General features: G+C 39.7%; 1 protein-coding gene and 1 long non-coding RNA gene across 2 annotated transcripts; one reads left to right on the forward strand and one right to left on the reverse strand.

The window, feature by feature from the left end:
• Positions 1-4,689: 4,689 nt before the first annotated feature.
• On the reverse strand, positions 4,690-18,826 carry LOC115416958 (uncharacterized). Its single transcript, XR_003935067.1, has 3 exons — positions 18,816-18,826; positions 7,949-7,954; positions 4,690-4,804 (listed from the first exon to the last, which is right to left on the reverse strand). It is a non-coding gene; the product is annotated as an uncharacterized LOC115416958 (long non-coding RNA).
• LOC115416954 (chymotrypsin B) lies at positions 12,190-14,352 on the forward strand. Its single transcript, XM_030130846.1, has 7 exons — positions 12,190-12,241; positions 12,447-12,550; positions 12,659-12,738; positions 13,462-13,543; positions 13,627-13,807; positions 13,964-14,097; positions 14,191-14,352. The coding sequence occupies exons 1-7, from the start codon at positions 12,190-12,192 to the stop codon at positions 14,350-14,352; spliced, it is 795 nt and encodes a 264-aa protein (XP_029986706.1).
• Positions 18,827-22,892: the final 4,066 nt, after the last annotated feature.

Here is a 22,892-nt window from a genome sequence, read left to right on the forward strand (position 1 = left end):
GGGCATCCAGGTTACCAGTTCCCACTGAGCTGCAGCTGGAACATTTATGATCACAAAGGTCTAAACCTAAAAGGCCACTTATTATTCCCAAATCTGTCATGACAAAGTGAGAAACAAAACAACAACATGTATAGGAGATGCTTTTGAAACATGGAGATGAAAACGGAGAAGAATGTGACGACTGACGCCGGGTCTGGACCGTGGTCTCTTCACTGGGCCGTTGTCTCTTCACCTGGTGAGAGCCACCAGGTGAAGAGACAACGGCCTAATATTAAAAAACAGACTGGTATTTATACTGGTGTAGGACTCGTCGCTTACCACGGTAGCTCCATGTAGTAGATGCTCATGCTGGATCTGGTAACCTCTAGTCTGGGAGGAGGGGGAGGGAATACCACACTCTACAGCAGGGGCGTCAAACTCATTTTAGTTCAGGGGCCACATTAAGCTCAAATTGATCTCAAGTGGGCCAAACCAGCAAAACAATAGCATAATAACCTGTAAATAATGACGACTCCAAATTTTTCTCTTTGTTTTAGTGCAGTCAAAATTCAATTATGAAAATATGTCCATTTACAAACTATCCAAACAAAAATGATGTGAATAACCTGAAAAAGAAACTGAAATTTCTTGAAAAAAAAACGGTGCAATTTTAACAATATTACACCTCAACTTACCATTTATACATGTATATTACAGATTGGATCAACAAAGGCACAAAATATTTAATAACAGGAAGAATAATGTTAAAATTTCACTTTCAGGTTTCAGGTTTTTCACATTCAGGATAGTTTGTAAATGTTAATATTTTCATTATTTAATGTAAGTTTTTACACTAAAACAAAGAGAAAAATTTGGAGTTGCCATTATTTAGAGGTGTAATGTCATATTATGTTTTTCACATTAAACTAAGAAAATTTGGAGTCATTATTTGTAGGTTATTATACTATTATGTTAGTTGAGATCACATTGTTCTGTATGTGGAACCTGAACAAAAACGAGTTCGACATCTTTGATTGTGAATATCTTAAGTGTAATTTTTGCGCTTTGCAAATTCATCCTGCGGGCCAGGCTGGAACCTTTGGTGGGCTGGGTTTGGCCCCCGGGCCACATGTTTGACACCTCTGCTCTGCAGCATTTTGAATGTAATTGCAGTACCAGTTTTGGCCGCAAACCTGCATATGACTCCTTTAATTAGTCCTTTACACATTTCATTTTCCTTCCATTGTTCTCAGAGCTATTGTAGCTCTGAGAAGGCTTAAAATAAACCGTTATAAAGCTACACCCAACACAAACAAATGCAAAGTAAAAAAAAAAAAGGACTTGTTCTTGCTGTACTTTCCAGTGAAGTGTACACTGTGAGTGGGTCACTCTGACCTGACTCTGACTACCTATTTTGTAAAAATCTGAAGGAGCAAGGACTCAGATTAAGTGGAATGTGCTTCAAACATTCTACAAGTACTGAAATAAACCTCAATTTTACATGATTTATTTCAAAAGCTTGTGACTGAGTCGGACCAAAGCAGAATATCAGTCACACTGGAGGGCACTTGAATCACAAAGACCTGTGAAATGTTTCTACAGACATCTTCAGTGTCACCTGGTTGTCCTTGATAAATAATGTAAGTGTTTTCATGCTTCCTTTACTGATACTAGTTTTAAAAATTCACAAAGTAAAGGAAGCCTATGTCACAAACTGAACTGTACAAGATAATTAATGAAGATAATTTGTCATGCAAATGGAAACAAACTGGGAAAAAAAACCCAAAATGTTTTAGTCAACTCAAAAGAGCAAGAAAACAGCATGTATTTATGCAAAATATATTCAGATGGCTGACAAATATAGATGGTTTATGTGGATTTGTGGGAAAGGCATCAGCAATTCTGTCAGAAACTGTTGATACTGACGATTATGATGTTCGTGCTTTAGAGGGATATCACTGGGGATGGGAATTGATAAGAATTTAACAATTCCGATTCCGTTATCGATTTTGCTTATCGATCCGGTTCTCAGTGGGTGAGGGAATAAAAGAGTACAAAGGGTTGTGTCTGCATTAACTGTATTTTATATTTCCAACTGCACAGAAAATATAACTATACAGTATGCACAAATGATAAAACAGATGACGCCAGGCATATAGTGAAAGTGAACTTAAGACGCTTTACTAATTCCTCAATGTCTCCCGCTGTTGTGCACCTCATTTCCTTTTCCCTACCTTCAGAAACTTTTATTTGAGGGGGCAGGACGTTTGTTGCTGGCACCGGAACCAGGCCCGGATGACCCCCTGGTGTTCACTCTGCCGCTACATTCACAAGCGTCACTAAGTATCAAATACATGACATTCCTGTAAACGAATCACATGCTGTGGACAAATGTTTGAGCAGATTGGAGGAATTTCCCCCTTTGAAGAAATGGAAGCTTTGACAGTGTTCCAGTGGACCTGGTGTCATCATTTTGGACCATTTCTGCCTCAACATCATGTTGGCTACATTCTGACTGGAACAATGCAGCGTGCATGTGACATCATCACACATGCGCAACAAAGGTGGAATCGATAAGCAGAATCGTTAAGCAGGCAGGCAAACGGTTCCAAGGAATCAAGATACTGGGAACTGGTTCTCAAAAAGAACCGGTTCTTGATTCCCATCCCTAGATATCACTGAAAAAATATTAATGTAGTAAAGTTAAATTGTTATGCTGTCGATTTATATGATAAATGGAGAAAACTACTAACACATTGTGAAAAAAATAGATTTTTGGACATCAGTAAGAAAAGAAAAAAAATTGATGTGATTTACCTGTCCATAGGAACAGCTTCTTCCCCTCTGCTGTTAAACTCCTGAGCTCTAAAAAACACCAACACCAAATACACTGTACTGTCACTTTATCCACCTGCTGATTAAGGTGCAATGTTAATTACTTGCACTATTTGTACAGAACCATGAACGGTACTATTATACCCCACTCAACCCACTGGTTTTGCCCACACTGCATACTGTATATTGTACAGTATATTTTGAAACTTTATCTTACTTGTTTATTCTCTACCTTACTTGTTTATTTATTTTATTCTATTTCATTTTGTTTATTTTTTTATTCTGCATGCTTCTTACTCCATGCCCTACATATGGATCAAACCACTGAAGTAAATTCCTGGTAATGTGAACCCTGTGTACATGGTAATAATCACGATTCTGATTCAAAGAGTAAAGGACAATAAATGAAACCATCAGGCCAAACACAGAAAGGATGAAAACAATCAAATGTGTAAAAACTTGATCACCGATTAGTTCATGTTTTAACCCAAAAGATCCACTGTTAGTCCACTGTCGACCAAAAGCATCTACTAACCTAAACTGCTGATCCACTAATCCTATTAATCCATGTAAATAATTGGGCTAAAATACAGTTCTTCATCTTTTCTTGGTCATCAGATATGACCCATGTGGACGTTCAGAGGCTCCGAAGTGAACATGGAAACAACGTCAGCTTCTCCACACATTTGTTTTATGTTCAGTTAACAATATATCTTACTGAAAAAATCACTTTTTTCTTCAGTTTTTTCTTTTTTATATAATAACCTTTGAATTTACTCTGAGCTTTCATGAACATTTGCATGATTAGTCAATTAAACATAGGAAAAAAGGTGATTTTCACTGGAAAAAAAATGCCAAATTCAGAGGATAATATCATAATAAATGGCGATGATTCACTTAGGAAAGGTTAAATACAGAGAATTATTCATTTGGAAACTGCCACAAAAGTCACACTGGGTCCTCATGGGTAAATGTTTTAATGAACTACTCAGTAAAACAGTTTCACCTCCCTCAAAGGTGTTTATATGTGTGTAAATGCTGAATGACTGTCTCAACAGTAAATCAGACATAAGCCATAATGGAGCAAAATGAGCCATAAATCTTTTTGTTGGTGTTTTATACATTTTGCTTTTGGAATGAAGATCGGACACAGAAACAGCACAATAATGTGTCTTAAGGACGGACAGTGGCGGTCTCAGTTCATTTCTAATCTTCAAGGGTGTCATCAACAGATGAGGGTTTGAGTGCCTCTGGATTCAACTGATCCTTTTCTAAGCCCCTCTTGAAAATATCTAATCCTACCTTAGCAACTGTAACTAAGCACAGGATTCAAGTCGACAAAATATACATCTAGGGAACAGTGAATAACTTAAAACATATAAAGGGGAGAAATTTCATATATTACAATTTAACATTTTTATCAGAGAGGAACAAACTGACAAAGAACTAAAGCTGTCAGTGTCACGGTCTGTGCTGTGTGACCGCCGGCTCCGCCCTCTCCACTTTATCCATTATGAGATCCTGGACCGACTTATAAATGTTCCCACAGACATTAATGTTACATTAAATGCATTTATCAACAAGTGAATTCTGTGTCCTTGTCTCTTCATGTGGTTGAAATCACATTCTATTCATTTGGCAGGATTGGCATTGCTGGGTCCAGGGTCTGGTTCTGGTGGGGGGGGGGTGCTGCTCTGGCAGTAGAATGATGTGCTGGTAAGTGTTCATTGTTTAACTGTGTATCTGATGTCCACATCAATCAGAACAATGACCTTTGTTACATTATTAACAGTTTCCCAGTGTCACCTCTAAGTGTCGCCAATGGTTCCAAAGCACTAGAAACGTGCGTACTCCAGCTATGGAGTTGGCGTGGAGGACCGCACATTTCCACGGTCATGTCACTCTTTGTACATCTGAAGGTGAGCGTGGAAAAGGGCGGACGCCACGTTTTTGTGCGTACGTAACCTTTGAACATGAGGCCTCTGGTCTTCTCATCATTTGGGAGATGAGGTGTCCAGGCGATGGGTGAGCGCACTGTGAACGCACGGCCTCCGCAAATTTTCCGTGGACATTTGAGGTTTCATAGTCCATACATTTATCATCCTACAGTGTGTGACACCGTGTACATGTACGAGTACTGCGGTCATAAAAGCTGAGCTCTGGGCAGACCTGTCTGTTTAGTCCAGTACACCAGACTCCTGGACTTTTATCTCCATCCTTCAGACTCCTGTTTGTTCTCCTTAGTTGTTGTTTCTGTTCATAAATCCATTTTTTCCTTCCACATGTGCATTTGAGTTCTATCCATTCACATCCCTAGACAGACTGTGGTCAGTGACAGGAGAAGCAGTGAGTGAAGAGTCACCTTCAGAGGTACACATACTGGATGCAGATGATTGACAGGAGGCTCAGCCAGGTTCAGCCAATTATTTCATTTGGACTGAATAAAATGATTGTGTAACAGGTCTGGTACAAAGGCTGAACCCAAATGCAAGACCAGAAGACAGACGTTAAGTCGAGTGTGTTTATTGAACACAATTACAAAGGTTAAATTACTACACAGAATGATTAATAGATCTGTGAAGCCGCTGAGTTCGGGGCTAGACGTCTGGGCCGTGAGCGGGGTCAGCGGACGGCCAGCGTGGCCGAGCCGGAAAAATCCCAATGGCACCCCGACTAGGGAAAAACAGAGGGATGTCAAAAAACAGACCAGGTCATACACAGGAAGGCAACACAGTAGGCAACGGGACATGAGGGACAGGCTAAACTCACGGTCAGTAACCCAGGCGATGGGTCGAACACACAGGTAAACGTTGGAGGCTGAGGTACACAGGGGTAAGGCAGAATCGGTAGTCGGAAAAACGAATTAGGTCACAACAGACAAGCAGGCAGAACAGGAACAGGCAGAATCGGTGGTCGGTAGACAAAACGGGTCACAACGGACAGACTGACAGGATCCAAGAAACGCTGGTAAGTAAACACACGAAGGAGCAAACAAACTGGCAAAGACAGAGGGCAAGACACAGGGTTTAAATACACAAGAGGGCGGGAAGACAATTAGACACAGGTGGAACACATCAGGGCGGAGACAGGTAACCAGGCACAGGTGAAACAATCAAGGAGGGGAAGTAAAGACGCCAGACACGACACATGAGGGAAACTTAACAAAATAAAACAGGAAATGACAGACAAAACAGAAAAGACAGACAAGACCGACAAAATCCAGACACCGTCTGGGAGCCGACATGACAGATTGGTCAGAATTTTATCAGAAATATGAGAAATATATGAGAATTAAACATTTTTGAGTTTCAATACCTGGTGGATTTCTTTTACATTTTAGTTTGACACACGCTTATTAGGAGCATTTTAAGATGACAAAAGAAAAGTGTAAAAATGCCACATCACACGGTAGAGCTTTAACTCACTCAGACTCTGACTACAACTCAGGTTTTTGTTTCCCCCATGTTTAAGTTTTGATTTGTGATTCGTGTTAATAAACCTGTTTTTTCCCTTCAGCACTGTGCATTTGAGTCTACTCCTTTCCACCTTTGTGATCGTCAAATGTGGTGGAGTAAGAATAAAAACTGCCTCTGAGATGGAGAGAAGTAGAAAAAGTATGAAGCTGCAAAAAATGGAAATGCTCAAGTGATGTACAATAACGTCAGATATTCTGAACGTTCACTGAAATTAAGTTGGTTTTATCTTTCGTTTGTCCACTATATGTCATGTATTCTAAGTTTACCCTTTTAGGACAGTTGTGTCTCTAATGACACATTTTTACATCAACCTTCATTCAAATGACTGTAACTCCTGAACCATTTAGCTATTGAGAAAACCCAAACATCATCTGAAAACTGAGATTAGGTTCTTTCTGTTGCTGTAGAACTCATTAGGGTACAGGCCCACATTGGCTGAGGGGGAGCGGTGGAAATGGGTATAGCAGAGAGAGAGAGATGGAAGATTTTTATTACTTTTAGCAGCATTTTAGTGAGGTTTTAATGGTGTTTCTGTGCTGAATACTTGTAGACAATTGTATTTAACAGTGATTGGGCTGTTTTGGAGTGTTCTGCTAGTGTGTTGTACCATGTTTTTGTTGAGTTTCACTGATTTTTCCCTGCTTTTATCTGTATTTTTCCCATTTGTATAGTTCATTGATGAATGACTAGAAATAACTAAAAATAAGAAGCTGTAGCATGGACACAGAATGAACTAAACAAATAAAAATGTTTGAACACATGTAAAATAGTTGAAAGTATTATAGTATATCTTTAATCTCAAAATTTCACTATCCTCCTCAGACCCAGCTATGGGTGTTCTGTCAACATTTGTGGACAAAGGTTTCACAACTTTATACAAAAAAAAGAAGAAAAGAAAACTGTCCACCACAAAGGACATTCCATAAAAACTTTAAAAACGACATCTGAAAAAACTGTTGCATCATGATGTTTCCAGTATAGGCACTTATTTAATAAAAAACAAAAAAAGCTGGTACTTTGCTGACATTTCCTGGGTCTTAGGAGGTAATGCACATTTGAAGTTGTTTTTCATAATAAATATGATAAAAAAAAATGTTTTTTTTGTTGCTATAACATACCGTTTTAAGCATTTATTACATATGATAATGATGATTAGTGGCTCGGAATTGAAAGTTAGGCTCTTACTGAAAAAAGGTGCAAAAGAATTGGCAAAAAAGACATTTTCTGCAAAAACTACATAAAGAAATCTAGGCGGCCTGTTATAATGGCAGTTATTAAAGGGTAAAAGGACAAATCCCCAAAATATTGCACTGAAATATGACATAAATTCATTCTGCTGATAAAGTTCAGGTTTTTTTTTTTTGTTTTGTTTTTTCAGTTTTTCCAAGTTAAATATACACTTGCTCCTGTATGCATTCTGGCGGCTCTATTATCAGTCCATGTGTCACACATTAACACAGCAAGTGTCCTGACTCTATAAATACTACATACAACCTGTCAGTATTTATGACAGATCTGTACATTTTGTTTAATATTCTGTACATCACCTATGCTTATTTAATTTAAAGCAGAGAATGAAGGCATGAGCACAGAGAATATTTGCAGTATTAGAGCAGCAGACTCAGCAGGTTGTTTTCTCATGATTCAGGAGTGAAAACTAAGCACTAAACATGAGCCTTTCTGTCACACATTAGCTGGGTTTGCATTCTCCTACCTTCTGCTATCTGTGTGTTACTGTTTTGACAATCCCCCACTTCACACACAAAAAAAAAACAAACTGCAACTACAAGTTAAAAATGTCAAGTTTTGACAAGACAGACACTGTCCTTTGTGGCTATTTGGAGGGATTTAATCAGTTTGATACTAATGATATGTTATTCCATTTGCCATATTTGTGTATTGCAGTATTGTGTGGTCCCATCCCTTAGGAGTAGTCGGTAAATATTACAGGCAGCCCTAGTACTGTGCCACTTTATGAGAGATGGAAGTTTACTGTATAAGCATGATATGGTGCATGGTACTGTATAGAAATGTTGAGGAAGTCCTTAGTGGACCTTTTAAGTGCTAAAATATTCAGTTAATGGATAATGGACTCCAGGACCTGTGCTAATGGAACTCACTGTTCTTTAATAGTGTACTATTAACATTTTGCTGGTTGAAATGGCTAACTCATACATGTGCTGATAGAAAGTACAGTCGGGTCCACAAGTATGTGGACAGTGACACAAATGTTGTACTGTTGCCTCTATACATCACCACAGTGGATTAAAAATGTCACAGTCAAGATTTGATGGTTGAGGTGTGGACTTTCAGCTTTAATTCACTTTAACAAAAACATTACATTAACAATTTAGGAATTACCACCATTTTAAATGTATTCCATCCCATTTCAGAGGCTCAAATGTAAGTGGAGAAACTAATAGCGTCATAAATAAGAGGACTGTTTTTAGTTCTTAAATGAAAATCCTATGCAGTCAATGGTGACCTGGAGTATGGACCCATAAACGGGCTAAATGTCAAAGGGGGTGTACTTTTTTATAAGCACTGTATTCTTTCTTCGCTCAAGAAATAAACTGCAGCATCATCAAGACACGCAAACCCTTTGCCCATCATTTCACACACAACACAGGGTGGAGAGGTTGTTTGAATCTGCCAACTGTAGCAAATTGTAGCACAGTCTGATTATATGTGTGCGCATTTTTCTATCCAAGAACTTCTAGCTTGACAGTTTTTTTATAAAGGTTCCGCCACTTGCGTTCTGCAATCAGTGCCACACAAGATGAATGGGATTCATTTCAAGAACCAGCCAAACAATGAGAACTTTTATTGCAGTGCTGATACAGAAAACCCCACAGAATGTGGAGGTCGTCTCCCTATATACAAGTCAGTACTGCCAGGTCTGACTGTGGCTCACAGAAGGGTTAGATGAGGATGACAGCGATGTGAATCATCTGCTCTGACCTCCACAGTCACCACATCTTAACTCAAAGGTTCAAAACCTTTGGGTAGATTTATATTGATGTGTCAGACGGAGCGCTCTGTCTCCACCATCAAAACACCCACTGAGGTCATCTGTCCTGTTATGGCCAGAGTTCACAGACTTAAAACTAAATGTCAGGGAGCGCTGAAGCTGCCCTCAACAACACCTAACCGGAACACTTACACTGCTCCTTTCTGTAAATTGTGTGGTTTTTTAGCTCTGCTGCTGGTGAATAATGAAATAGAGACTTCTGCCGGCCGACAAGATTTTATTTCTTTGCAAAGGAAGGTCAGTTCTGCACACGAGCGGCGATTGTGAAGAAAAACAAAGTGTTTCTCACAAGATCCACCTTTTATGAATCGAAGGGTGTATCGCATTTGCAAGTGACACCTCCAGTCTCCTCAAAGGGCCTTTTGATTGAATGATGAACTGAAGGTTTTAACAATCAGTCACCTTTTGTTACCTGGCAAAAAAATGAACACGCACAGTAGGGGGATTTGGGTAAGGATATGGGAAAATTAGCATGCAGTGGGGAAGGGTTTTTAGAAAAGGATACGGGAACAAAGAAGGGAATCAGATAAAGAAGTTTAAATGCCCTTACATACTCTACAACACTTACAGTCAATAAACATTCTGTATCTAACATCCTGAAATGACAGATAATAATTATTTTTAATCAACTTAAATATAGTCTTGATTTTATATCACTTTAAAGTCATAATCTCTTCATATCTTTATCTATATTTGGCTGTCATTTCATCATTTCACAATAAAAGATGTCACCATGTCAAATAAAAGACGACAAAACAATCTAGATATAGACACATTCACTCAACCCTTCGGAGAGGGTTCAAAGTCTGGGTGTTTTACTAGATTGTGAGCTTAGCTTTGAGCCACACATAAGGTCTGTTACCAAAACAGGTTTTTATCATTTAAAAAATATTGCCAGAGTACGACCATTTCCCTCTCGAGCCAGTGCAGAGACTTTGACACATGCATTTGCTGGAGGGGGAGTCTGGGGAGAGGGGAGTCTGGGCGTCCCTGCTTAGACTGTTACCCCCGCGACCCGGCCCCAGATAAAGCGGAAGATAGTGGATGGATAGATGGATGGATGGATGGATGGATGGCATTTGTCACAAGTCGAATTGATTATTGTAACGCTCTCCTGTCTGGTCTTCCTCAGAAGACCACTGCACCGCTGCAGCTGCTCCAGAACTCTGCAGTCTGACTGCTGATGAAGACCAGAAACAGAACATATGACCCCGGTGCTCAGGTCTGTGCACTGGCTCCCTGTGGGCTTCAGGATCAATTTTAAAGTGCTTTTATTGGTTTTTAAAACCCTTAATGGTCTTAGCCCTATTTATTTATCTGATTTGTTTTAATGTATGAGCCCTCTGGGACCCTCAGGTCCTCAGGTAGTCATCTCTTAACTGTTCCTAGAGTCCACACTAAAACTCATGGTGAGGCCTCATTCAGCTTTTATGGCCCAAACTATGGAACAGTCTACCTGAGGACCTGAGGTCCACTGCCAGTGCTCATATTTTTAAAAGTAAACTCAAACTTATCTTTTTAGTCTAGCTTTTCATTAAACTTTCACTGTAAACTTTACTTTACTTTGTTGCTTTGATGCTTTGATGTGAAGCATTTTGTGCTACATGTACCATGTATGAAAAGTGCTATAGAAATAAAGTTTGATTGATTGATTGATTGATTGATAGGGATAAATCCCCCAAATATCACTGTAATTTAATCAACCCATTCCAAATTCTGATATTATTTTATTATTTTAAAAGAAATCGCAACATTTTTCATTTCCATGAGAGTTTCCTTGAGTTTCCGTGTACTTGCATATGTACTGACTGGACCGTTATCAGTCCTTGTGTCACACATTAACACAGCAAGTGTGCCAACTGTACAATGTTTACAACAAATCTGTTTATCCTAATACACGTCAGCTAAAACTATGAACTCACAGGATTTACAGTATTGTGAATTTAGTCTGAAAAATGTAACTTTGTGCTTTTTAAGCATGACTTTTTCTTTTTCTTTTTTTTTTTTAATGGAGAAGTTCCTAAGGGGCTTGCTTTTACATTTGCTTTCCAAATTTTCTAGGATTCATATACAGTTTATTTTTAGATTTTAAAAAAGCTGGAGTAATAGTCAGTAAAAGATAATATAATGAATGATGAGATGAGAAGCTGAGCTGAGATAATGTCTGAACAGAGAGAACAATTTTCTAAATGTTAGTGTTATTGATGTAAAAGCAGAAAAGAAGCACTATTATTTTTAGATTCAGATCAATCAAGTCTGTGTTTTTATTTTTGATAAACCTCAGCTGTGTTGTAATATTTAACCTTTAACATTCACCACAGGCCAAAACCAAAATTAAGTACAGATGCTAATTAATTTTAAACGATTGTTACTGTGCTTTTGTGGTCATCATGTAAAAATGTACTTATGTGTATAGATATTGGCCTAAAACTATTATGAAATATGTGCATTGTGTGAATTAATAAGGTTTATATTTGACAGAGTGAAAGAAGAGCCCCTGTTTTAACAAAAACATTCAGTGCACAGGTGTATTTATGCAGAAATGTCAAGTATTTAAGTTCTGACACTAAAAGTCCATATGAAAGATGTGACATTCGACAGAGCGGTGTAAGATTTAAGGTTAGTCTGTAGGATAATCCTGTTTGATAATGTCAACAGATTTGTCAGCCAATCAGAGAGCTGCAGGACACGTTGTTGGTGTGAGCGGTCCATCTGTGTGTCGGCCGTGGGACCCTCGTTGATGATAACCAGCTGACATCCCCTCACCGGGTAAGCTGGACAAATGTTGGGCTGCTCTGATTGGCTGGAAACTCACCGGCTCCGAGGATAAAACAGGGTCCAATCCTCCAGTCCAGCATCATCGTCACAATGGCCTTCCTCTGGATCGTCTCCTGCCTTGCCTTCGTCAGCGCTGCCTACGGTGAGGCTGGAAGGGTTTGATGACAGTTTGGTCTGGTGATACAGATCTGTTTTATTTGACTAATTGTATATTTTAGTCTCTGGGGCTTAAAACAGTTTTTGTCTTTTTTTCATTTATATTGGAGCTTTTTTTCACTAAAAGCTTCAGAAACATGAGTCTGGTGGAAAACACCTCTAAAAGCTCTTTGCATGTGCTTTGCTCTTAGGCTGCGGCGTCCCTGCCATCCCTCCCCAGGTGACTGGCTACGCCCGTATCGTCAACGGTGAGGAGGCTGTTCCTCACTCCTGGCCCTGGCAGGTGTCTCTGCAGGTGAGTCAGCTGACCTGAGTGACATCACAAAGTTCTCCTCTCAGTCTCAGCCAATCAGCTCTCTTTATTTATTTTTATTTATTTATTTTTTTTCCTTCTCTGTTATAGCAATCCAATGGCTTCCACTTCTGTGGAGGATCTCTGATCAATGAGAACTGGGTTGTGACTGCTGCCCACTGCAATGTCAGGTTAGTTAAACAACACAACAAACTGCATGTTTAGTGAGGATTCTACGCTGTTACATATCAACATGCATACAGCACAATGTAACCTAAAAGGCACAAGCTGATGGGTTAAGTGTGTCAGTGTTATTCATGATTTTTAAACAAACCCTTATTCTATTGACAGAGGTTAGATTTTTTTTTTTTTTTTTTTAATTTGCATCAGACTGTGAGACTTTTACTAATTCAACACTTTGATGTTTTAACAGCTGGTGCTCAAATTTAAATTAGTCTTATTAACAAAGCAGAAAGAGGGATTAAATTAAAAGTGGATGTTATTTGTGTGAAACCCAAGAGACTACAAAAGCCATTGTGCAAGTATATTAAAATGTATATATTAGATGTAAAAAAAATCCAGGCTCCAGTTTACTGTTATTCATAAAACCATAAACATCAGACTGGTATACCCTCATGTGGTCTGTCTTTATGCAGAGTTGACGTTAGTGTATGTGCACAGTAGAATATAAATGAGCATGTCCTAGTGATGAGTGTGTTGCGTTTGTGTTTTCAGTAAATTACTGCTTACATTAGCTTACTGATTTCAACCCGTCACCCCTCAGACTTTCTCAGCTCCATCTCTTGTCCAAACATGAGCACAGCACAGTGGTCCAGTAAGCAGCCGGTGGCTCTACTTCTTACATACAGTTGATATTGAAACATTGATGCATCATCCTATTCGTTTCCTTCCAGGACCTACCACCGTGTGGTTGCTGGAGAGCACAACAAGGGCTATGGCTCCAACGAGGTCGTCCAGGTCCTGAAGCCCGCCAAGGTGAGACCCAGTCAGTCAATAAGCCATCAGAGTAAAGAGATACCGTCCTCCGCCCTTTAACTCCATCCTCTGCTTCCCCTCAGGTGTTCACCCATCCCAAATGGAACCCCCGCACCATCAACAACGACATCAGCCTCATCAAGCTGTCCACCCCCGCCCGCCTCGGCACCAACGTGTCCCCTGTCTGCCTTGCTGAGTCCTCCGATGTCTTTGCTCCCGGCATGACTTGTGTCACCTCTGGATGGGGTCTGACCCGCTACAACGGTAAGCACCCCCCAGTGTGAGCCAACAACATCCAAGACATTACCCAGCACCACCCACAGCAGCCACCAAAGACACCATCCAACCAAATCCATATTCTAAGCATGATACCAACAGAGTCATATATGTTTGTACTAAGTCTCGGCTGTTGTCCCACAGCTCCCAGCACTCCCAACCTGCTCCAGCAGGCCGCTCTGCCCCTGCTGTCCAACGAGCAGTGCAAGAGGCACTGGGGTAGCAACATCTCTGACGTGATGATCTGCGCTGGTGGAGCTGGAGCCACCTCCTGCATGGTGAGACCTCACCCACCTGCGTGTTACACACCTGCATGCACATTGTGTTATGAGTTTATTCACTGACCTGTGTGTTCGTCCGTTGTGTTTCAGGGAGACTCTGGCGGTCCTCTGGTCTGTGAGAAGGACAACGCCTGGACTCTGGTGGGTATTGTGTCCTGGGGAAGCAGCCGTTGCTCCACTTCCACTCCTGCCGTCTACGCCCGTGTCACCGAGCTCCGTGGCTGGGTTGACCAGATCCTTGCTGCCAACTAAACAGGGCCGAGGTCAAGCTGACCCTCAGACGATGTGTGGCTCTTTCATCAGAGCATTGACACTAACTAAAAATAAAAACATCTAAACATCACCTACTGTCTCTGTGTATGAATCACAATGAAATTAACTGTGTGTGTTAGTGAACCACATGCAAGAACATCACTGTATCTCCCTCCTAAACCTCTTACATGAGTGTGATATACAGTATGGTATTATTGGAGAAACTCCTTTGTAAGCATAGTTTAGAAATTTGCCAATTTCATAGTTGAAGAACTTCAACTGTTGCAAAACCATCAACAGCAGAAATGTACTGTGGTTAACTGAAACGACTGAGAAAAAGTAGAATGAACTACTTTGGAAAAAATGATTAGAAATAATGACACATGAAACGTGATGGACTGATCAGTATCACTTTATAATAATTCACCTGTTTGATGTTTGACCAAAGTCACTTTGCATCTTCATCATACTGAGCATTACATTTTAATTTGCACCTTATAATTTAATTATCCTTTAAAAAAAAATCTAAATCCGTTTTTATACTTCTAATTTATTATGTGCATAAATGCATGTATAAATAACTACAATAAAAGTAAATTAATTCCATAATGTATATTTGTCTGTGAGCTAGCATGCTAATTTTACCTCATAAAGTTGACTCACACTGCTATCAAATATAATTATATATGTTCATCTTTAGTAAGCAACTGGCATTATTTGGTACTGTTTAATTTTACATTTCCAGGTGAACAAAGTGTTCTTTTGGAATTTGCAGTAAATTAGCAGCAAAGTCAGTTTGATGATTTTCTCCCATGAGCACTTATGCTTCCTCAGTTCCATTTCTTGTCCAGATGTGGTCATGTAAATGCCCTGAAATGGGAAGTAATTGCTGAACGATGCATTGACATATCCTCTTAGATGTATCTATATTGTCCAGTAATACATGTTAAAATAATACAGTGTGGAGGTATTTCATAAGAGCTGCAGATATATGCGCACAACATGTAATGACTATAGTCTAAACATACGACTCCACTCACAAAACACAGCAGTGTGTAAAAGCAGTACATATGCAAGGACAAGGCTGTAACTTGGTACAGTTGTAGAAATTAATACAGGCAACACTGAGACGATTACAGCATTATACATTCATGCTGTGTCATTCTACAATGACTGTAAAGCACAGAATTTGGAAAAGCTAATGTGCTTAAGCTGCATAAACAACATTTACTGGAAATTCTATAATTATCTTTGATCATATTGTAATTCAGCTGGTCTAAAAGGACATGAGAATTGACTCTGTTTTCAGGCTGCAAAATCTTTATCTGTGATGCCCAGACTCTGCCGAATCACACGTTTTCAGACAGGTAGGGGGTTAAATACATGATTGACAGGTGTAATTCCCAGTCACTGATCACAATCTGTCAGATGTGACCTGAATGTGACTCTACTGGAGGGATCTGCAGAAGGAACATGTGTAATCTCAAATTCCTGTCGTTTCTCCCCTTGGTTTTTCCTTCTGCAGCTTTAATGACATAAATATTCACAAACATTAAGTTGCAGACGTTTGCTGTTTATGTATACCTGTGCTTGAAACACATATCTGTAAACATGAGCTCTAATTATAGAGAAATACAGCTTAAAATAGGGACTGACCCCCCCGCCCCTTTTTTTTTTTTTTTTTAATTTAATTTCATTTTTATTCTTCTTTATTTTTTTCCAAATCCACCATACACCACTACTTTAATTTATCTGCTTTGTTTTTAAATGTATTTTGTATATAATTTCAACAGGCAAACAATATATAAATATACATGGTTGTATACAGAATCGAAGCCAATCTGCTAAATGGTACAGTGATATTTCTTATGGGGGTGGGGCTCTGTTGGAGCATGGGTGGAGAGAGGGGGGTGGGGGTTGTTCTTGTTTGTATTGACTCATGTTTGTAACATATTTAGCTCTTACAGTTTCTGCATAAATGAAAAGGTGTCAAACATGTGATCGGTGGGCCAAAATCAGCCTGCCAAAGAGTCCGATCCAGCCTGTAGGGATGAAGTGGGAAATGCAAACATGACACTCCATACGTTAACAATCAAAGATGTTAATATCATTTTAGCTCAGGTTCCACATTCAGCCCAGTTCAATCTCAGGTGGATCAGACCAGTAAAATACTACCATTACTAGAAAAGCACTCGGAGAGCGCAGACCTCCGCCAAGGCGGATCAGTGCCCACACCCCGATCACCACCAAAATTTAATAATTTTTTTATCCTTGTGCCAGTATCAACATTTCCTGAATTTTCATCCAAATCCGTCCATAACTTTTTGAGTTATCTTGCACACAGACAAACAGACAAACAGACAAACCAACGCCGGCAAAAGCATAACCTCCTTAGTGGAGGTAATAACCCACAAATAATGACAACTCAGTCAGTCTTCTCTTTGTTTTAGCATCAGAAAAGCAAATTACATGAAAATATTTACATTTATAAACTATCCTTTCCCAAAAATGTGAATAACCTGACAAATATGAACAACATGAAATGTCTTAGAGCAGTGTTTCCCAACCCTTTCACAATCACACATCTCTGGTGACCCCTGATAATTTGAAACGAAAACATTTTTCTCTTGGGGAAGTCTTAGCAGGGCCAGGCGGGTGAAGAAATCTTTCTATTCTCTGTTCGATCTGGTTTTCTGACTGCAACTGTGTTGGAGTTGAAGTGTAGTAACGCATGCAGTCACATGATCAGGTCAATCAAGATATGCCCTTTCAGAGATTATGTCCTGCATTTTATTTGAACTCGATGTTTTTTTAGGGAAAGGTGGGTGGTGTTTTAAAGAAATATATATTGAATCATTAAAAATATTTTTTATTAATAATGTTGTTTTTTTTTTTTTTTAATCAATTACTAGACATTTCAGACGACCCCGTTTGAATTGCAGGTGATTCCATGTGGGGTCGCGACCCCAAGGTTGAAAAACACTGTCTTAGAGACTAAAGAGTTATGAAACTTCAATGTAATTTTATCAATATTCTGCCTGTTTCTAAATGTTTAGAGTATTTGTAGATCCACTGTGATCTGTAAGTCGTAATGTGCATGTGTAAATGATAAACTGAGGCAGAATATTGTTAAAATTGCACTTATTTTTCTTTCAGTTTTTCACAGTTGTGCATGTTATTCCCAGTTTGCTTTGCTGCTGTCTCCTCTCTGATCCTGACACCTCGTCAGCATCACTGGTTTCCCTTGGGACTTCCTGCTGCTGTCCTCTCCCTCACCATTCCACACCTAATCAGCCTAATCCATCCCACCTGTCTGTCCCAGCTGTGCCTAATCAGCAGGCCATTCTTAATGCTGCGTTCACGGCAGCTTGTGTTTTTCCAACCTTCTACAGGTGAAAATGCACTGGAATGGCAGTCAAAGCCGTACCTTCCCACCCGTGAACTCGAACTAGATCGATGTACTCACACTTCCAAAATCTGACGCCATGTTACCTGTGAAACAAAAATGGATGTAGTGTTTATGGAGACTGTTTGTTAAAACTTGATATTGCTCTAACGTTATTCATCCACAAATGTTCTGCATATTCAGCAGCTACACTAGCGTTAGCTAGTTTTCAGTCCAATGAGTGCAAGAATAAATTAATACCAAATGCATATCCAAATATACAAATAACGTAACATAAAAAGTAGGGATGCACCAATACCACTTTTTTCCAGACTGAGTACAAGTACGAATACTTACATATAAGTACTTGCCAATACTGAGTACTGATACGAGTACTTAATAATCCCATTCCAGTTGTTAGTTCCTTTTGTAAATGTGCTTTATTGTCGTTGTCATTAGTCTGACTGGAACAAAGTGCTGCTACTGACATTTAATGTGTTGGAATGAGCGTTTGTCAATTAATCCACCAGGGGGCGCCGCTCTGAATTAACCATACTGGACAAATACCACGAAGAAGAGGAAAGTTTAATGAGAAGAAGAAGAAGAAGAAAGTCAGTAATAACAAACATGGAGACGACAGAGGGAACACTACTGTGATACTAATGCTGCAGCGTTTTCTCTGGTAAGGTTTAAAAGTTTAGCTTCAGCAGGAAGAGAAAAGAGAAATGAGACAGAAGTTTCGTTTTCACTTCCACTGGCGGCGGTCCGCACCACTCTGTACTCCCGCTGGTATTCTCTGTCTGGGTACGCATCCTCCAGCACCTGGAAAACAGATGGAATGTACGCAGAGGACGGACAGAACGCTGCGTCCGTATCTGTCTGTCTTTAATGTTACTTGCAGTCCGCATTACTTTTATCGCTGTCATTTATTTTGAAAAATCTCCACACTCCACACACATTATTCCTCCTCCTCGTACCTGCTGCACTGAACTGTGAATATCAAACGGCCGTAAGTGGTATCGGTGCATTTGTATCGGATATCTTTTACGAGTATGAGTACGAGTACAAGTACACACACTGAGTATCGGAGCCCTATCCCTAATAAAAAGTATAAACGCTTCTCTGCCTTATGCACCATTTTCACTCCTCTGTTTTCCTCAAATAAGCAAAGAGCAAACACCTCTGGAACAGAAGTGACTGTAAATGAGCATAAGTCCTGTATGGTCCACCATGCTGGTTTGTTTACATCTAGCTCCCACAATTCCTTGCGCTCAGGCAGTTTGGTGTGACTTGCCTGGAACGCTACAAAGTCGTGAGTTGTGGCTTGAAGTTGTGACTTACGGGCTCAAAAACCTGCCTGGAACGCAGCATTATGCAGCACAGATTCATCCGCTCAGTGCCACATTGTCCTTCGAACCTGAAAGACTTTCCAGCATTAATCCTGAACTCACTTTCCTGTTTCTGACCCCACCTGGTTTGGACCACGTCTCTTTGCCTCAGTCCTGGTAACCTGACCTGTTTTCTGTCTGTGACCCTGAGTTCTGCGAGTCTGGATTTTCCTGGTATTGACCCCACCTGGTCCGACCACGTCTCTTCACCTCAGTCCCGGTAAAGGCGTCCATACACTGTGCAATTTTAGAGATGATTTCTCACTCGTGTGACTCTTTCTGGGATGGGTCCAGATGTGCCTCTAATGGTGTGTGGTGCTTGGTGCAGTGTACATGGGGTAAGGAGAAGACATTAACACCTCACGACCAGCAATCGTGTGTTCGCAAGGAAAACGGAGCTGTTTGAAATCCTGCTCGCTCCTCATGAGGGTATGGCACTGTCAAAGCAGTGCCACGAGCCCATGTGCCTCCAATTCTCACACTGTACACGCGCGAACACAGAAGCGTACAGTAGCGTACAAGCTAACAGTAGCTGGCTATTGGCCTAGTGCAGTTTAGCTTTTGCAGCTTCCCTCTAGTTCCCTTTGCTGTAGGATTGACAGCCCATACTGTCCACGTCTGGACAAACAATTCCTGCACCAAACACATCGTCGTCTTTTCTTCTTTTTGGATTCCCCACAGATAATGGCACATATTGCCAAAGCAGCTCATTGGTTTTTGTTTAGCACTACCGTTCGTGACTCACGCCAATACACAATCGTTTATGCACTTCCAGATTCCTCGGTATTTTAACGTTGTATTTCCTGACCAAACACTGGAACCTGTGGTGCGTCCTCTGGTGTATGTGAGCAGTCAGGTCGCATACGAGCATCGGTCCGTACAGTGTGAGAACATAAATCATGAGCCTGACTTCACGATTGATTGGCACAGTTTGAGATGGAGCTGCGTGCAACGATCGAAATAATCACACAGTGTATGGCCGCCTTAACGTAACCTGTCTTCTGTTCTGGACCACGTCTCTCTGGCTTCCCCCCGGTTTACTCACCTGCCTTCTGTCTTCAACCATGTCTCCTATCCCTGCCCCTGTTTGGATTTCTGGTTCTGACTTCTCCACCTGTCTAGGACACACCACCTCCTCGTTCCTCGTTGGTACCTCAGGTCCACCAGCGGACTCAGCAGGCTTTGGTTTTCCTCGCACTGCACGTCAAAACTTTAGATCAGTGGTTCCCGACCTTTTCTGGCTTGTGACCCCATTTTAACATCGCAAATTTCTGGCAACCACAGACATTCAAAACGAAGAATGTAAAGGTCAAGGCCAAGAAGAAAGGTATCAGTCTTACATGTGCATGTGTAACTTATTCAACATCCCATGAATAAGTAACCAAAGGACACAATAGCCAAAAGTGTTTCCATGTGTTTTAGTAGATATAGAAATATCAACATCCTCTCCTCAGCCATCGGCTTCCATCATTCGTTCCCTTTGCATAAAAATACTTAAATGAGTGATTTGCCCTGCCTTTGATAATGTATGAAATCAACAAGACATAATTTTGTGACTGGATATTCTTAAAAGAAAATAGACTTGATTAAAACAACTAAACAAGCAAATTCATTCTATGTAGAAACAATTATAAATCTAGGTGCAGTGGTGATTTGACTGCAATTTATATTCAGTAATATGAGCTTGAGAGCCTAATTAAATCAAAAATAAGATTTAGACATCTGCTGTTTTCAGGGAAAAAACCTGTACACTCTACATGCCAGAGGCAAAGAGGTTAATTAGATACTTAAAGACACATAAGACCTGGTAGCAGCAGTTGAATAATAGCAACAGGTCACAAAATGACATAGGAAACCATGGCTTTTCCCAAAGAAGAAGTTTTGGGAATAAATAGTAGCTTAGAAAACAGTTGCTATGACAGCTTGATAAAAAGTGAAAAAAAAAGAAAGAAAACAAAACAAAACAAAGAACATTTTTGCTAAAATTAATTGATAATGTAGTAGTTTGCTATACTATGTTGCAAATAAATGTTAATTTTAGACACATTTAGTCTATATAATGTATATTATTATGGACAGAGGCAGTAAATCCAGGTGTAGATTACTGCACAAAGTGAGAATTTTATTTTCCTTGGTCAGGATATGTACAGTCAGTCCAGCTTCTATTTACAAGGCTGTAAATTAATACTGAACAAACAAGAACTCAAACTATGAATTATGAAAGAGCTGCAGCATCTGAAACTGACCACAATGAACATTTGACAGATAAACAGAACCACAGTGCTGCAGTTTCACACTCACAGTTTGTCATGTCGTTTATGTACTGGGATTGTCTCTCTCACCTCACCATATATTCTTATTAGTAACTTGTTTTTTTTTAATCAATTACTAGAAATTTCAGGTGACCCCATTTGAATTCCAGGTGACCCCACACGGGGTCCTGACCCCAAGGTTGAAAAACACTGCTTTAGAGACTGTGTAAGAGCCTCCAACCAGGAGATGGAATTATCTCCTATGAACACTGCTTATATTACATGTTGGACATTAATGAAGATGTTTCTGAACTGATCCTGGTTTCCGATGCGCTGCATTCTGGTCCTAACCAAACCCGTGTTACCTTTTTTACTCTGAAACCCAGAAACGTTTGGAGTTTAAATTATTTATATATGATTATGCTATTATTTACTGGTCCGACAGACTTCAGATCGTATAGGGAGGATGTGGCCCCTGAACTAAAATGAGTTTGACACCCCTGGTTAACAGGATGATGTATTCACCAAACTCTCAACTTCAAAGCCTCTGGTAAATCATTGACCTGAAGTCTGAAAGGATTGATCATGAAATTTGATCCTTTGGAAAAAGGTCTTGAAATGAGAATTGATTTATCCCCCTGCCGTCACCGCCGGCTGCTTATCGATCTAAATACTTAATCGCTTCCATCAGTGATTCATGATCATTTTTCTGTGTGGTTGAAAGTAGAACTACAGCCTTAGAGTCTGAACAGAGCAACAAAGCAGATTACTCAGATGTGCAAAAGCTTCGATGTTTAAAAGCTGTTTAATATTGAACATTCTGACACAAGATCAATACCAGTTTGTTTTTTTTCCAGTTGCAAGTGTCAGCATCAATAAGAAGAATTGACAGTGGGAATTGGAAGCAGTGCCATTTCCATCTCGTAAAAAGATTAGTTGGAAATCACCAAACAACATTAATGAGATGAACTGCAGTCTTTGAAGAGATTGCATGTGTTTGCTGATGGCTGAAGCTTTGCTAGAACACAGATGAACATGGCTGAATTTGATCCAAACTGCTTAAATTAAAAAAATATTCAAGTGAAAAATTAAAACTGAGTAAGCTGACTAAAAGAATTAAGTAAATAAAAATTCTTGTCAAGGTGAAACACTAAAGTTGAAGTCACTGTAATAACTTTCATCTCCTAAGACCCAGGACATGTCAGCAAAGTACCAGCTTTTTTATTTTTTTATTAAATACGTAAGTGCCTATATTGGAAACATCATGATGCAACAGTTTTTTCAGATGCAGTTTTTAACATTTTTATGGAATGTCCTTTGTGGTGGACAGTTTTCTTTTCTTTCTTTCTTTTTTTTTTTGTATAAAGTTGTGAAACTCTTGTCCACAAATGTGGACAGTGGGTCTTAGGAGGTTAAGTAGAAACATTGGTAAACTGAAAATGAACAGATGAATCAGGTTTAGAGACGACTGTTATAGCAAAAAATGAAAATCGAAGAGGGAGCTGAAAAAGGCTT

The sequence above is a fragment of the Sphaeramia orbicularis genome, chromosome 3 (genome assembly GCF_902148855.1).
Source record: "Sphaeramia orbicularis chromosome 3, fSphaOr1.1, whole genome shotgun sequence".
Classification (NCBI taxonomy): Eukaryota; Metazoa; Chordata; class Actinopteri; order Kurtiformes; family Apogonidae; genus Sphaeramia; species Sphaeramia orbicularis.

Coding starts and splice junctions, on each gene's coding strand:
- LOC115416954 (XM_030130846.1), top strand. CDS start 12,190: ATGGCCTTCCTCTGGATCGTCTCCTGCCTTGCCTTCGTCAGCGCTGCC. Junction 13,808..13,963: donor GGGTCTGACCCGCTACAACG/GTAAGCACCCCC, acceptor GTTGTCCCACAG/CTCCCAGCACTCCCAACCTG. Junction 14,098..14,190: donor CTGGAGCCACCTCCTGCATG/GTGAGACCTCAC, acceptor GTTGTGTTTCAG/GGAGACTCTGGCGGTCCTCT.